This window comes from Zalophus californianus, chromosome 4, assembly GCF_009762305.2.
Source record: "Zalophus californianus isolate mZalCal1 chromosome 4, mZalCal1.pri.v2, whole genome shotgun sequence".
NCBI lineage: Eukaryota > Metazoa > Chordata > Mammalia > Carnivora > Otariidae > Zalophus > Zalophus californianus.
Window position 1 is genome coordinate 91,132,401 of NC_045598.1, and position 16,622 is coordinate 91,149,022.

The 16,622-nt window shown below is 37.3% G+C and overlaps 1 protein-coding gene across 1 annotated transcript in view; it reads right to left on the reverse strand.

The window, feature by feature from the left end:
• LOC113934444 (calcium-binding mitochondrial carrier protein SCaMC-1-like) overlaps nucleotides 1–16,622 on the reverse strand; it is a 55,512-nt gene that overhangs the window by 17,758 nt on the left and 21,132 nt on the right. Inside the window, exons 3-5 of the mRNA XM_035727057.1 lie at nucleotides 9,349–9,475; nucleotides 7,036–7,123; nucleotides 5,645–5,756 (exon numbers count right to left, since the gene is read on the reverse strand). Of these exons, the coding sequence (XP_035582950.1) occupies nucleotides 5,645–5,756; nucleotides 7,036–7,123; nucleotides 9,349–9,475 (327 nt within the window). The remainder of the gene's footprint in view (nucleotides 1–5,644; nucleotides 5,757–7,035; nucleotides 7,124–9,348; nucleotides 9,476–16,622) is intronic.

Below are 16,622 nucleotides of genomic sequence, written 5' to 3' on the forward strand. Positions count from 1 at the left end.
CAGAGAGGGAGGCAAACTCTTAATTCTAGGAAACAGAGGGTTGTTGGAGGGGGGGTGGGGGATGGGGTAACTGGGTGATGGGAATTAAGGACACACTTGATGTAATAAGTACTGGGTGTGATATGCAACTGATGAATCATTAAATTCTACCCCTGAAACTAATAAATAATAATAATAATAAATAAATAAATAAACCTTAGGGAGTTAGAAAAAGAAAAACTAAGACCAAAGTTAGCAGAAGGAAGGAAATAATAAAGATCAGAGCAGAAATAAGTGAAGTAGAGACCGGAAACAAAAACAAACAAAAAACAAAAGATCACCAAAACTAAGTGCTGGGTTTTTTTTAAAAGATAAACAAAATTGGCAAACATTTAGCTAGACTAACTAAAGAGAGAAGACTCAAATAAATAAAAGCAGAAACAAAAGAGGAGACATTACAACTGATACCACAAAACTACAATGGGTCATAAGACATTACTCTGAACAATTATACACCAATAAATTGCATAACCTAGAAGAAATGTATAAATTCCTAGGTACATACAACCTACTGAGACTGAATCATGAAGAAAGAGAAAATCTGAACAGAGCAATAATGAGAAAGCAAATTGAATCACTAATTAAAAAAATCTCCCAACAAAGAAAAGCCCAGGACCAGATGGTCTCCCTGGTGAATTCTACCAAAATTTAAAGAAGAATTAATGCCAATCATTCTCAAACTCTACTAAACAACTGAAGAGAATTGAACCCTTCCAAACTCATTTTTATAATACTAGCATTACCCCGATACAAAAGTCAGACAAGGACACTACAAGAAAACTACAAACCAATAGCCTTAATGAACATAAATGCAAAAATCCTCCACAAAATATTAGCAAATACAATTCAATGGCACATTAAAAGGATCATGATAAATGGGATTTATCCCTGGGATGCAAAGATGGTTCAACATACACAAATCAAAAAGTGTGATATATCACGTTGACAGAATTAAGGATAAAAATCATATGATCATTTCAATAAATGCAGAAAAAGCATTTGACAAAATTCAACATCCTTTCAAGATTAAAACTATCAAAAAGTTGGGTAAAGAATGAATATAACCCAACATATTAAAGGCCATATATTACAAGCCCATAGGTAACATAATACTCAATGGTTAAAGGTTAAAAGCCTTTCATTGAAGATCAGAAACAAGACAACGGTGACAATTCTTCTCACCAACCCTATACAGCATAGTACTGAAAGTCCTAGCCTCAGCAAGAAAGAGAAATAAAAGGCATCCAGGGGTGCCTGGATGTCTCAGTTGGTTAAGCCTCTGACTCTTGATTTCAGTTCAGGTCATGATCTCAGGGTCATTAGATCAAGCCCCACATCAGGCTCCATACCAAGTGTGGAGCCTGCTTAAGATTCTCTCACTCCTTCTCCCTCTGCCCCTCCCTGATCAATCTCTCTCTCTTTCTCTCTGAAAAAAAAAAGGCATCCAAATCAGAACGATAGAAGTAAAATTGTCTCTGTTGCAAATGACATGATCTTATATATAAGAAATCCTAAAGACTCCACCAAAAAAACTGTTAGAACTAATCAATGGAATCAGTAAAGTTGCAAGATACAAAATCAATATATAAAAACCAGTTTCATTTCTATACACTAACAACAAAATATCTGAAAAAGAAATATAGAAAACAATCTCATTCATAATAGCATCAAAAACAATAAAATAGTTATGAATAAATTTAACCAAGGAGGTAAGAGACTTGCACACTGAAAACTGGATAACATTGATGAAAGAAATTGAATATGACACAAATAAATGGAAAGATATACCATGCTCATGGACTGAAAGAATTAATATTGTTAAATGTCCACATACCCAAAGCCGTCTATAGATTCAATGCAAGCCCTATCAAAATTCCAATGGCATTTTTCAGAGAAATAGAGAAAAAAAATCCTAGGATGCATATGGAAACACAAAACTCAAATAGTGAAAGCAATCCTGAGAGAGAACGAAGCTGGAGGCATTATACTCCTTGATTTCAAGCTATAGTAATGAAAACAGTATGACACTGGCACAAAAACAGACACATAAACCAATGGAACAGAATTGAGAGCCCAGAAATAAACCCTCACATATATGGTAAACTCATATTTGACAAAGGAGCCAAGAATATTCAATGGGCAAAGAATAGTCTTTTAAAAGAATGATGTTGGGAAAACTGGATAATCACATGCAGCAGAATAAAATTGGACCCCTACCTTAAACCACTCAGAAAAATTAACCAAAATGGATTAAAAACTTAAACCTAAGATCTGAACCTGTAAAACTCCTTAAAGAAAACAAGGAAAAAGCTGCTTGATATGGGTCTTGGCAATGACCTTTTGGGTATGACGCCAAGAGCATAATTAGCAAGAGCAAAAAGTTTTTGTAAGCATCCAACTCTTGATTTCAGCTCAAGTCATGATCTCAGGGTCATGAGATGGAGCCCCAAATCGGGGCTCCACACTGAGCGTGGAGCCTGCTTAAGATTTTCTCTCTCCCCCTGCCCTTGCCCCACCTCTTGCTCTCTCTCTCTCTTTCTAAAAAGAAAACAAAAGCAAAAATTAATAAGTGGGTCTACATCAACCTTAAAAGCTTCTATACAGTAAAAGAAACAATCAGCAATATGAAAAAAGGCAACCTACAGAATAGCAGAAAATACCTACAAACCATATATCTGATTTGGGGTTAATATCCAAAATATATAAGGGTCTCATACAACTCAATAACAACAAAAAAAACCAATCTAATGAAAAAAATGGGCAGAACAACAAAATAGATATTTCTCAAAAAAAAAAAAGACATACAAATGGCCAACATGTATATGAAAAGATGGTCCACATTACTAATCAACAGGGAATGCAAATCAAAATCACAATGATATTACCTCTTGTTAGAATGGCTACTACCTACAAAACAAGAGATAACAAGTGTTAGTAAGGATGGAGAGAGAAGGTAAGGAACCCTTCTGCATTGTTGGTGGGAATTTAACTGGTATAGCCACTGTGGAAATCAGTATGAAGTTCCTCAAAATATTAAAAAAGAACTGTCATATCCAGAAATTCCACTTATTGGTATAAAGCCAAAGGAAATGAAATCAGAATCTCAGGGGCGCCTGGATGGCTCAGTTGGTTAAGCGTCTGACTCTTGATTTCTGCTCAAGTCGTGATCTCAAGGTCCTGGGATTGAGCCCAAAGTCAGGCTCCCTGCTCAGCATGGAATCTGCTTGTTTCCCTCTCCCTCTGCCCCTCACCCTGTTTGCATAAGTGTGCTCTCTCTCTCACTCTCTCTCTCTCTCTCTCATTCTCCCTCCCTCGAATAAAGCATTAAAAAAAAGAAATCGGGATCTCAAAAAGATATCTGTACCTCCATGTTCATTGCAGCATTATTCACAAAAACCAAGTTATGGAAACAATCTAAGTGTCCACCTGTGGATGAATAAATAAAGAAGATGCAGTATATATACACAATGGATTATTATTTAGCCATTAGAGAGAAGAAAATCCTGGGCACCTAGGTGGCTCAGTTGGTTAAGCGACTGCCTTCAGCTCAGGTCATGATCCTGGAGTCCCAGGATCGAGTCCCGCATTGGGCTCCCTGCTCAGCAGGGAGTCTGCTTCTCCCTCTGACCCTCTTCCCTCTCGTGCTCTCTATCTCTCATTCTCTCTCTCAAATAAATAAATAAAATCTTTAAAAGAAAAAAAAGAAGAAAATCCTGCTATTTGCAACAATATGGATGGACTTCAAGGACATTATGCTAAATGAAATAAGTCAAACAGAGAAAGAAAAATACTGTACTGCATCACTTAAATATGGAATCTAAAAAAAGGCAAATTCATAGAAGCAGAGTAGAATGGTGGTTGCCAAGAGCTGGGAAATGAGGGAAATGGGAAGATGTTGGTCTAAGGAGAAAAACCTCTGGTTATGAGGTGAATAAGTTCTGGGGACCAAATGTACAGCATGGTGATTACAGTTAATAATGTATTATATACTTGAAAGTTGCTAAGAGAGTAAATCTTAAATGTTCTCACCACAAAAAAGAAATGGTAATTATGCAAGGGTTATGGAGGGAAATGTGACAATCATTTCACAATACATAAGTATATCAGATATCATGTTGTACACCTTAACTTACACAATGTTGTATGTCAATTCTGTCTCAAAAAATCTTGAAAAAATAGACAATTTGTAGAAAAGAACATGTGAATCTCTAGTATTTCTATGAAGACATGTTAGAAATGCACATTAAGACAAGATACCACTCTATACCCAACAGAGTGGAAAATATTAGAAAATTGGATAATACCAAGCAATATTCATGCATTGCTGGTGGGAATGTAAGCTGGCATAGAAAGTCATTTGGGAAATAACATGGCTATCTTTCATAGAATTAAGACTAGGATAACCTCTGTAAAATTGCAAATGCATATTCTTTTTGACTCAGAAATCCAGGTGAAATTCTCCAAGGTACAAAAGAGGAAAGATTTTTTTGTTTTTTGGATGAAGTTGCAGAAGATCTAGATGTCTGTTACTAGGGAAATGGATAAAGAAGATGTGTTAAATGCATACTATTGTAGTGGTTAGAAGCAACAAACTAGATGAATGCATAACAACAAGGACAAATCTTAAAATCATAACACCGAGTGAACAAAGCAAGAAATCAGTTGTGGACTTCAGCAGAATACTACCTATGTAAATTAAATACACACACACATGAAAAACTACATGATTCCTAAGATAATATACATATCCAAGACACAGACTACACATATTAACATAAGTGCCTATCATAATAAGTAACATTTATTGAAGACATATATTACCTGCCCAGCCCTTTTCTAAATTCACTAACTAATGTATTAATTTAATTCTCAAAACTCTTACCATTATTATCCCCAGTACATAACTGAGAAAACTGAGGCACAGAGGGATTATAAAGCTAGTGGGTGGCAGAAGTGAAATTCAACCCTAGACCCTAGACATCTGACTCTGAAGCCTATGCTCTTTGTCCTCCCCTATATTGTTCTATGAAGAGGAGGATGCAAACAGTATGCCATGAATAAATGATTAACTTAACCCCCTGCATCGAGATCTAAAAAAGAAAAAACAAGTTTTCGATTAAAAAGCCTCATTTGTTCCTCACAACTCTGAGTCAAGTGCTTACATAAAAAGAACAGGTAGATTATATTTTTGATCCTTTCTGATTCTGAAATTTTGAATCTTAATCTTTGACTTTACATTTCCCATGACAGAAAGCTGAGTATATCATCTCTGATATACTCTGTGAAAAAAGAAAAGTATATTATTTTTCCACTTTCCTAGGACAGTTAACTATATTAGATTAATTTATTCTCAACACAAAGTAGGCCCTTTCAGTGGATGAGTATATACTTTAAGTTCTAGGTTTTAGTAAACAAAGAAATTGTAGTAGCTATGTTTGTACATTTAATACTAACACTCATTGCTCAATTAGTAGAACATTATAAGGAGAGAATACTGTTATTTTAGTCACTGAGGCTGGAAGTATTATAGAGGTTACATAATCATAATAACAGCTATGACATTTGCGGCAAAATAAAAATAGAGTAGAATCCAAAGCAATCTTACAGTAGAATGCTTCCAGAAATGAGCAGTTTCATCAATATTTGTTGCAGGATGAAGTAAAAAGTAGTACTTCCATTCATCCCAGTCTACTGTCATTGTTCCATCACTATCAATGCTAAAATTTAAAACAAAAATAGTGCTTATAACATTTATAACAAATACTCTAAGAATAAGTACTAAGAATACTCTGTTGAATATTTTAAAAGTTGCTAAGACAGTAGATCTTATGTTAATTGTTCTTACATGGAGACAACCTAAGGGTCTACCAGTGGATGAATGGATAAAGAAAATGTGGTATGTGTGTGTGTATACAGACACACACACACACACAATGTGTATGTGTGCACAGTGGAATATTATTCAGCCATAACAAAAGGAAATCTAGACATTTGAGACAACATAGATGGATCTTGAGGGCATTTTGCTAAGTGAAACAAGTCAGAGGGAGAAAGACAAATACCACATGATTGCACCTATAAGTGAAATCTTTAAAAAAAACAAAGAGCTCATAGATAGAACAGATTGGTGGGTGGTTGCCAGAGGTGGAGGTTTAGGGGATGAGTGAAATGGGTGAAAGAGGTTGAAAGGTACAAACTTCAGTGATAAAATAAGTCATGGGAATGTAATGTACAGCATGGTAACTATAGTTAATAATACCGTGCTGCATATTTTTGAAAGCTGATGAGAGTAAATCTTAAAAGTTCTCATCACAAGAAAAAAAAATTTAATTACATATGGTGACAGATGTTAACTAGACTTATTGTGATGATCATTTCACAATATATACAAATATCAGAACATTACATTGTACACCTGAAACTAATGTTATATGTCAATTATACCTCAATAAAAAAGAAATAAATTTAAGTTTTAACTACAAAAAAGTATTCTTATCACAAAAAAATAATAGTTATAAATAAGGCGGTGGGAGGAAACTTTTGGAAGGGATGGATAGGTTTATGGCCTAGATTGTGGTAATGGTTTCCTAGATGTAAAATTACCTCCAAACTCATCAAGTTGCATATGTCAGTTTTGTACAGATTTTTGTTATGTTAAAAAAATTAAAAATTAAATTTTTTAAATCAATTGCTTAAGAGAATTATATCTATTCTTTAAACTAAAGCAGGCAGAATTTTATTCTAGGGACTTTGTAACGTGTGAACAATTTATGATTTAGTCAATAGCATTCTCACAATTCAATAAATCTCTTAGGGATCTTTCTTATAACACTGTCAATAAAAGCTAATGTTATCAAACCTAAAAAGAAAGGCAGGCATGCAGGAAAGGAGGGAGGGAGGCAGGCAGGGAGAAGGGGCTACAACTATAGCAATTAATTTCTACCTTGGAATATTAAATAAAAATAAAAACTATCAATAATAAGAAAAAGGGCTGACCTTTGTAGAATTTTTTTTGCCTGAGCTTCAGAAATATTTATACCCAGTGATTTCAAAGCAGCAATTATTTCTGAAGTTTCTATTATACCTTTAAAAAGTGAAAAAAAGTCAAATTAAATTATCTGAAAAGATAACAAGGCAAAATATTCTTAGAATGCAATAGTCTTTAAAAAGCCCATGTTTTTTAGACCTATAATCCCATATTCACAACACAAAGGCTAAAAGCTCTGAAAACTAAAAGACTTTTTGTAAATTTGGCACCAAAACTCATTTGGTAGCCAATTACTTATCTGATTTTGTGTGATTATTCATTTGTTTCACTGAAGAAATATTCACATTTACAATTGCATGGTAATGCCCCAAACCCCACCTGGAGTATTACATAATATATCATACACGCATTCTGTTGCTTTTCTAAAACCCAAATTCCAAATTTCTAAACACATTTTACCCTAAGGGTTTCCAATAAGAGATTTTAGATCTACAACAGATCTAGATTATTGTACCTACTTGGAAAAAATTAAAAAGCTAACTCTGAAGATCTGATTCAGGGGCATGAAAATAAGGCCACTCAACATTTTATAAGGTAAGTTTTTAAAGAAATAACATACTTAAAATATAATAGAACACAAACTCTTTTTAATACAACCATATCCTGTGTTAAATAACTCAAGTCAACTGATATATTTAATACAAGCCTACTATGCATCTCAATCGCAAAGTGCTGAATGTTGTGAAGGAGAAATTAAGTATTCCATATGCTCCTCAAACTCTAAAATGTTTAACTCATCATGCTGCTCTCCAAGTCCAAAAAATCTTTGATTTCACCCTCACCCCCACCACCATGTAAAACAAAGAGTTGAGGCTACTCATCTTTTAAAATATGAGGACATTTTCATGTTAAAAAAAAATCAACTTAATGTCACCTAGCTGTAAAATCTATAACATCAAAAAACTACTATAAATTCAGTCACATCTTTATTTCATATTTTATGAACTACAGCTGCATCTGCATACATTTATAAATAGCATACATATGTATGAGACATATTTATTTACCCTATAGACAAAGCCCAGTATTCACACACAGAATATGTGGAAATGGTATTCTAGTTTTACCTACAGTCTTTATGATTTAAGGGTTTGTGACAAAGTACACCTTTCCTCTGTAAATCAGCATGGATATTTATCACAACACTATGTATAAGAGTACAAATTTGGAAACATCCCAAATGTCTTAAAATACAGGAATGACTAGATAAGTCTACTCATAAATGGAATATTTCAGAGTCATTAAAGACTATGTGAAGAATATTAAATGAAATGCAAATGCTTACATTATAACATTAAAAGAAAAAAGTAGGGCATCAAACTATATGTAGTGTGACTACAATTTCATTTAAAGAGAGAAAGAAGGACGCCTGGGTGGCTCAGTAGGTTAAGCATCTGCCTTAGGCTCAGGTCATGATCCCAGAGTCCTGGGATCGAGCCCCACGTGGGGCTCCTTGCTCGGCGGGGAGCCTGCTTCTCCCTCTCCCTCTGCCTGCCACTCCCCCTGCTTGTGCTCTCTCTCTCTTTCTCTGATTAATAAATAAAATCTTTTTTTAAAAAGTGTATGCTTAAAAAAAGAGAGAGAGAAAGAGAAACCAAGAAAGAAAGAAATAAAAAGTCTAGAAGAAACTATAAAAATATATTAAAATGTTAAACCTGATCTCCAGACAGCAGGGTTACAAGTAACTTTTACTTTCTTTTAAGGTCTTTGTGTTATCTAACTTTCCTGCAACCAAAATATTTTCAAAATCAGCAAGTAAACAATGGCATTTTTTTAAATTACCATGATACTTTCAGCTCATACATTACAAAAGAGTGGAGAGGCCTACTCCCTAAGCCAAGAAGCTTTAAATTCAGAGGACAAATTACTTTATTTAAAAAATAGTAACCAGGGGTGCCTGGGTGACTCAGTCAGTTAAGCATCTGCCTTCAGCATGGGTCGTGATCCTGAGGTCCTGGGATGGAGCCCTGCATCAGGCTCCCTGCTCAGTGGGGAGTCTGCTTCTCTTCTCCCTCTGCCCCTCCCCCTGTTTGTGCTCTCTCTCTCTCTCAAATAAATGAATTAAATCTTTAAAAATATAGTAGCCACACAAAAATTATAACAATAATAAATATAGTTTATATAATACTCTCCTACTAGACATGCAATAGAAATAACTGAATCTCTGATGGTACGAGGAAGTTAAAGGCTGATAAAACAATGTCCTTTAGTACTGACTATTATTCATGTTAAGCTAATTGTAATAAAACACAAACACACACCATCACTATTTTTGTCCAGACTATTAAATGCCAGCCTCATTTTTTTCTCGTGGTCTTTAAGGTACTGCAAAAATTCTCCAAAGTCCAATCTTGAATCCTCATTGGTATCTCCAGCTTTAAAAATGTCCTACAAGAGGGCGCCTGTGTGGCTCAGTTGGTTAGGTGACTGCCTTCAGCTCAGGTCATGATCCTGGAGTCCCGGGATCGAGTCCCACATCGGGCTCCCTGCTCAGCAGGGAGTCTGCTTCTCCCTCTGACCCTCTTCCCTCTTGTGCTCTCTATCTCTCATTCTCTCTCTCTCATATAAATAAATAAAATCTTTAAAAAAAAATGTCCTACAAGAAAGAAGAAACTCATTGCAGAAACATATTGCAAGTAAACCCACTGTAGCATGCTAACGTTGGCACATTTCACACATATTACTTATTGTCTTAGTTTTTCAGTCACAGATACAAGGCTAAGAACATTTGTGATTTTTTTTAATTTGTGCAATACTAGAGTCAATAGCCACCATGTCATTCCAAATAATTCTGAATTTATAAGTAGGTATTTATCAGAGGTAAACAATGAATGCCTAGTGCCTTGAGAGAAGAAAGATACTAAGATACATAATCTTTGCCATCAGAAACCTCACATTCTATTAACTAAATGAGAGAAAATACTTAAATTTCTAGGAGGACTTAAGATGGTGGAGTTGTAGGGGTACCCTGGGCTTCCTCCTCCCTGGAACACAGCTAGCTCAACATCAAATCATTTTGAACACCTAGGAAATCAATCTGAGGATTAAGAAAACAATCTGCACAATTGGAGGGAGAGGACATGGCAGATGTGAGTTTCAGAGCCATGAATTGGGGGAGAAAAAAGCTGCGGTGCCACAGAGAAGAGGGAGCACTTTTCTTGGAACAAAGTTGGGAAGGGAGGGAGAGAGTAGTGGGAGGGTCTTTGCAAAACGTCGTGGTGTGCGAATCCCCTGGGTGGCACTGGGAGAGAAAGCTCCCCTTCCCAGAGTACATTTGGAAGAGGGCTTTTTTTTTAAGATTTTTTTTATTCATTTGAGAGAGAGACAGAAACAGAGCCAAAGAGCAGGAGCAGGGAGGAGAGGGAGAAGCAGGCTCCCCACGGAGCAGGGAGCTCGATGTGGGGCTGGATCCCAGGACCCCAGAATCACAACCCGAGCCGAAGGCAGACGCTAACTGACTGAGCCACCCAGGGGCCCCTGGAAGAGGGCTTTTGCCTCTCTAAGGACAAAAGGCCCACCAGGCGCCACAGACAGCAGTTCAACAGCAGGGGACAGAGGTGCGGGCAGAGGGCTGATAAACTGGTCATAGCTTTTCCCTGTGCATCACCATAGACTCCAGGCATCTGTGCAGCCTAGGCAACTGCTCTTCTGGGACAGAACAGTGCTGGGCACAATGCTGTGAGGCTCTTCTCCAGGGGAGGGAACAGGTCCACACCTTGCCATGCCCTTTAAGATATGGAGTTTTAAAACCCATCCATGGGCCAAAGATAAAACATAGAACTGTGGTGCCAGGCGTGCCCATGACCGGACACAGACAGATTGAGGGCATGGATCTGATGAAAGCCTGGGGCAGAGGAAAGGAGATTGTTCTCTTTTCTGTGAGGGCTGCCTAAACAGGGAGGCTGTGAGTACCCCTCCCTGGAGATGAGAGGGCGGGGTGACACCATCTTCCACCCCCCAAAGACACACCCTGTCAGACTTCAGAGGGAAACACAGCACCTCCAGTGGAGGCTGGAGTCCCTTACACCAAACCCTGGCCCCCTACGCCTGGCAAGGGCATCTTTACAAGGGCAGTTCTGACTGTGAGACAGAGCAGCGGGCCCCTCCCTCAGAAGACCAACACAGCCCCCCCTCATGTACCAGGTCTACCAATCACAGAGTGCCCCAAAGTCTTAGCTTCAGTTCTGGTGGAACTGGTTTTTTATTTTTTCTTTTCCTTTTTTCTTTTTCTCTTTGGAATCAGGCTCATAGTTTTTTGTTCATTTGTTGGTTTGTTTATTTGTTTCCTTTTCTCATTTTTTGGATCAGGCTTCTTTCCTTTTTTCCTTCTTTCTTTTTCTTTGGACTCAGGCTTACACTTTTTTGTTTGTCTGTTTGTTGTCCCTTTTCCTTTTCTCTTTTCTTGGATCAGGCCTTCCCCCCCCCTTTTTTTAGATATATCTTAACAAAAAATCAAAGCACACCTAGTTAAAAGTCCAAACACTCCCCACTGCAAGGAAGGAGGACCTCTGCAGAGGACTGACATGTGGAAAAGAGCAGCCAAAACACAATAGCAGAGTGCACACAGCATATACCAGAAACACTTCCTGAAATGCCTGGCCCTGGACAGTGTATGACCCCTTCTTTTTTTTTTTCTCCATTCAAGATTTGCCCTCTTTAATACCCATCACCAGGCTAACTCATCCCCCCATCACCCTCCCCTCTAGAACCCTCAGTTTGTTTCTCAGAGTCCATAGTCTCTCATGGTTCATATATGACCCCCTCTTAATACAGTATTACTCTCAGGAGTAGGAAACATACCAAACTTTCATAACATGTGAAAGACAGAAACCTAGACATAATGACAAGATGGAGGAATTCTCCCCAAAAGAAAGATCAAGAAGAAAGCACAGCCAGGGATTTACCCAAAACAGATATAAACAATATATCTTAACAATAATTTAGAAAACAGTCATAAAAATACTAGCTGGGCTTGAAAGAAGCATAGAAGACACCAGAGAAACACTGGCTGCAGAGATAAAAGACCTAAAAACTAGTCAGGCCGAAATAAAAAAATGCTAAAACTGAGATGCAAAACCAACTGGATGTAATCACAATGATGATGGAAGAGGCAGAGGATCGAATAGGTGATACAAAAGATAAAATTATGGAAAATAATGAAGCTGAAAAGAAGAGGGAAAGACAATTATTAGATCATGAATATAGACTTAGGGAATTCAGCAATTCCACAAAATGCAATTAATATCCATATCATAGGAAGAGCAGGAAAAAGGGGCAGAAGGTTTATTTGAACAAATTATAGCTGAGAACTTCCCTAATCTGCGGAAGGCAACAGGCATTCAAGTCCAAGAGGCACAGAGAACTCCCCTCAAAATCAACAACAAAAAAAGTCAACACCAAGACATATCATAGTGAAACTTGCAAAGTACAAAGATAAAGAGAGAATTCTGAAAGCAGCCAGGGACAAAAAGTCGTTAAACTATAAGGGTAGCTACATAAGGTTAATAGCAGACCTGACCACAGAAATTGGGGTAGGCCAGAAGAGAGTGGCATGATATATTCAAAGTGCTGAATGGGAAAAATATGCAGCCAAAACTACTATATTCACCAAGACTGTCAATCAGAATAGAAGGAAAGATAAAGAGTTTCCAAGACAAGCAAAGACTAAATGAGTTCGTGAACACAAAACAAGCTCCGCAAGAAATATTAAAGGGGACACCTTTTTTTAAAAAGATTTTATTTATTTGAGAGAGAAAGAACGAGACAGAGAGAGCATGAGAGGGGGGAGGGTCAGAGGGAGAAGCAAACTCCCTGCTGAGCAGAGAGCCTGATGCAGGACTCAATCCCAGGACTCCAGGATCATGACCTGAGCCGAAGGCAGTCACTTAACTAACTGAGCCACCCAGGCAGCCCTAAAGGGGACACTTTGTGCGGGAAAGAGACAGCAAAAGCAACAAAGACTAGAAAGGAACAATCTACAGGATCAGTGACTTTATAGGTAATACAATGGTGCTAAATTCATATCTATCAATAATCACTGTGAATGTAAATGGGCTAAAAAATCCAATCAAAAGATATAGGGTAAAGACCCATCAACAATATGCTGCTTACAAGAGGCTCATTTAGGGGTACCTGGGTGGCTCAGTTGGTTAATCATCTGCCTTCAGCTCAGGTCATGATCCTCGGGTTCTGAGATTGAGTCCTGAGTCAGTTTCCCTGCTCAGCAGGAAGTCTGCTTCCCCCTCTCCCTTTGCCCCTGCCCCCTGCTCATGCTCTCTCTCTCTCTCAAATAAATAAATAAAATATTTTTTTAAAAAAAGACTCAGACCCAAAGACACCTCCAGACTGAGAGTGAGGGGGTGGAGAACAATCTATCATGGCTAATGGACATCAAAAGAAAGCTGGAGTAGCCATACTTATATCAAACTAGATTTTAAACCAATGTCTGTAATAAGAGATGAAGAAGGGCACTATTTCATAATAAAGGGGTCTATCCAACAAGAGAATCTAACAATTATAAATATTTATGCCCCAACTTGGGAGCAGCCATATATAAATCAATTACTAACAAACTTAAAGAAACTCATTGATAATAATACAATAATAGTAAAGGCCTTTAACACTCCACTTACAACAATGGAGAGATCTTCTAAGCAGAAGATCAACAAGGAAACAATGGCTTTGAATGACACACTGGACCAGATGGACTTTACAGACACATTCAAAACATTTCATCCTAAAGCAGCAGAATACACATTCTTGTCGAGTGCCCATGGAACATTCTCCAGAAAAGATCACATACTGGTTCACAGATCAGGCCTCAACCAGTACAAAAAGATAATACCATGCATATTTTCAGACCACAATGCTATGAAACTTGAAGAACACAATTTGGAAAGAACAAAGAACACAAGAACAAGAACACACAATAACAAATTTGGAAAGACCACAAATACTTAGGGGTTAAAGAGCATCCCCACTAAAGAATGAATGGGTTAACCAGAAAATTAAAGAAGAAATTTAAAAGTACAAGGAAACAAATGAAAATGAAAACACAAGAGTCCAAACCTTTGGGATGCAGCAAAGGCAGTCATAAGAGGTAAGTATATAGAAATACAGGCATTCCTCAAGAAGCAAGAAAAGTCTCAAATCACAATCTAACCTTACACCTAAAGGAGCTGAAAAAAAGAACAGCAAATAAGGACTAGAACCAGCAAAAAAAAGGGAAATAAGATTAGAGCAGAGATAAATGATATAGAAATCAAAAAACCTGTAGAACAGATCAATGATACCAAGAGCTGGTTCTTTGAAAGAATTAACCAGATTGATAAAGCCCTGGCCAGACTTATCAAAAAGTAAAGAGAAAGGACCCAAATAAATAAAATCATGAATGAGAGTGGAGAGATCACAACCAACACCACAGAAATACAATTATAAGAGAATATTTGTATGCTAACCAATTGGGCAATCTGGAAGAAATGGATAAATTCCTAGAAACATATGAACTACCAAAACGGAAACAGGAGAAATATAAAATTTGAGCAGACCCATAACCAGCAAAGAAATCAAATCAGTTATCGGGCGCCTGGGTGGCTCAGTTGTTAAGCATCTGCCTTTAGCTCAGGTCATGATCCCAGGGTCCTGGGATCGAGTCCCACATGGGGCTCCGTGCTCTGTGGGAAGACTGCTTCTCCCTCTCCCACTCCCCCTGCTTGTGTTCCTGCTCTCGCTATGTCTCTCTCTGTCAAATAAATAAATAAAATATTTTTTTAAAAAAGGAAATTAAATCAGTTATCAAAAATGTCTCAACAAACAAGAGTCCAGGGCTAGATGGCTTCCCAGGGGAATTCTGCCAAACATTTAAAGAAGAATTAATACCTACTCTTCTGAGGCTGTTCCAAAAAATAGAAATGGAAGGAAAACTTCCAAACTCATTCTATGAGGCCAGCATTACCTTGATTCCAAAACCAGACAAAGACCCCACTAAAAAGGAGAATTACAGACCAATATCCCTGATGAACATGGATGCAAAAATTCTCAACAAGACATTAGCTAATCAAATCCAACAATACATTAAAAGGATTATTCACCATGAACAAGTGGGATTTATTCCTAGGCTGTAGGGGTGGTTCAAAAGCTGCAAATCAATGTGATCTACCACATTAATAAAAGAAAGGATAGAACCATATGATCCTCTCAATACATGCAGAAAAGGCATTTGACAAAATACATCATCTTTTCTTGATAGAAACCCTCAAGAGAGTAGGGATAGAAGGAACATACCTCAAACCTCAACATCATAAAGGCCATATACGAAAGGCCCACAGCTAATATCATTCTCAATGGGCAAAAACTGAGAGCTTTTTTTCCCCAAAGGTCAGGAATAGGGATGTCCACTCCTACCACTGTTGTTCCACGTTGTACTAGAAGTCCTAGCCTCAGCAATCAGACAACAAAAAGAAATAAAAGGATTCCAAAGCAGCAAGGAAGAAGTCAAATCTTCACTTTTCACAGATGACATGCTACTCCAAGTAGAAAACCTGAAAGACTCCACCAAAAAATTGCTAGAACTGATACAGGAATTCAGCAGGATATGAAATCAATGTACAGAAATCTGTTGCATATCTATACACTAATAATGAAGCAGCAGAAAGAGAAATCAAGGAGTCAATCCCATTTATGGTTGCATCAAAAACCGTGAGATACCTAGGAATAAACCTAACCAAAGAGGCAAAAGATCCCTACTCAGAAAACTATAGAACACTTATGAAAGAAACCGAAGAAGACACAAAGAAATGGAAAAACATTCCATGCTCATGGATTGGAAGAACAAATATTGTTAAAATGTTAAACTCGATAGAAACATGCAGAAGAATGAAACCGGACCACTTTCTTACACCATACAAAAAGTAAGTTCAAAATGGATGAAAGACCTAAATATAAGACAGGAAACCATCAAAATCCTAGAGGAGAAAACAGGCAGCAACATCTTTGACATCAGCCAGAGCAACTTCTTACCAGACACATCTCTGGAGGCAAGGGAAACAAAAGCAAAAATGAACAATTGGGACTTCATCAAAATAAAAGGCTTCTCTACAGTGACGGAAACAATCAACAAAACTAAAATGCAATTGACAGAATGGGAGAAGATATCTGCAAATGACATATCATATAAAGGGTTAATGTCTAGAATCTATAAAGAACTCATCAAAATCAACACACACAAAATAAATAATCCAGTTAAGAAATGGGGAGAAGACATGAACAGACATTTCTCCAAAGAAGACATATAAATGACTAGCAGACTCATGAAAAAAAGCTCAGCATCACTCGGCATTAGGGAAATACAAATAAAAACCACAATGCAATATCACCTCACACCTGTCAGAATGGCCAAAATTAACAACTCAGGAAACAACAGATACTGGCAAGGATGTGGAGAAAAGGGAACCCTTTTGCACTGTTTGTGGGAATGCAAACTGGTGCAGCCACTCTGGAAAACAGTATGGAGGTTCCTCAAAAAATTAAAAAGAGA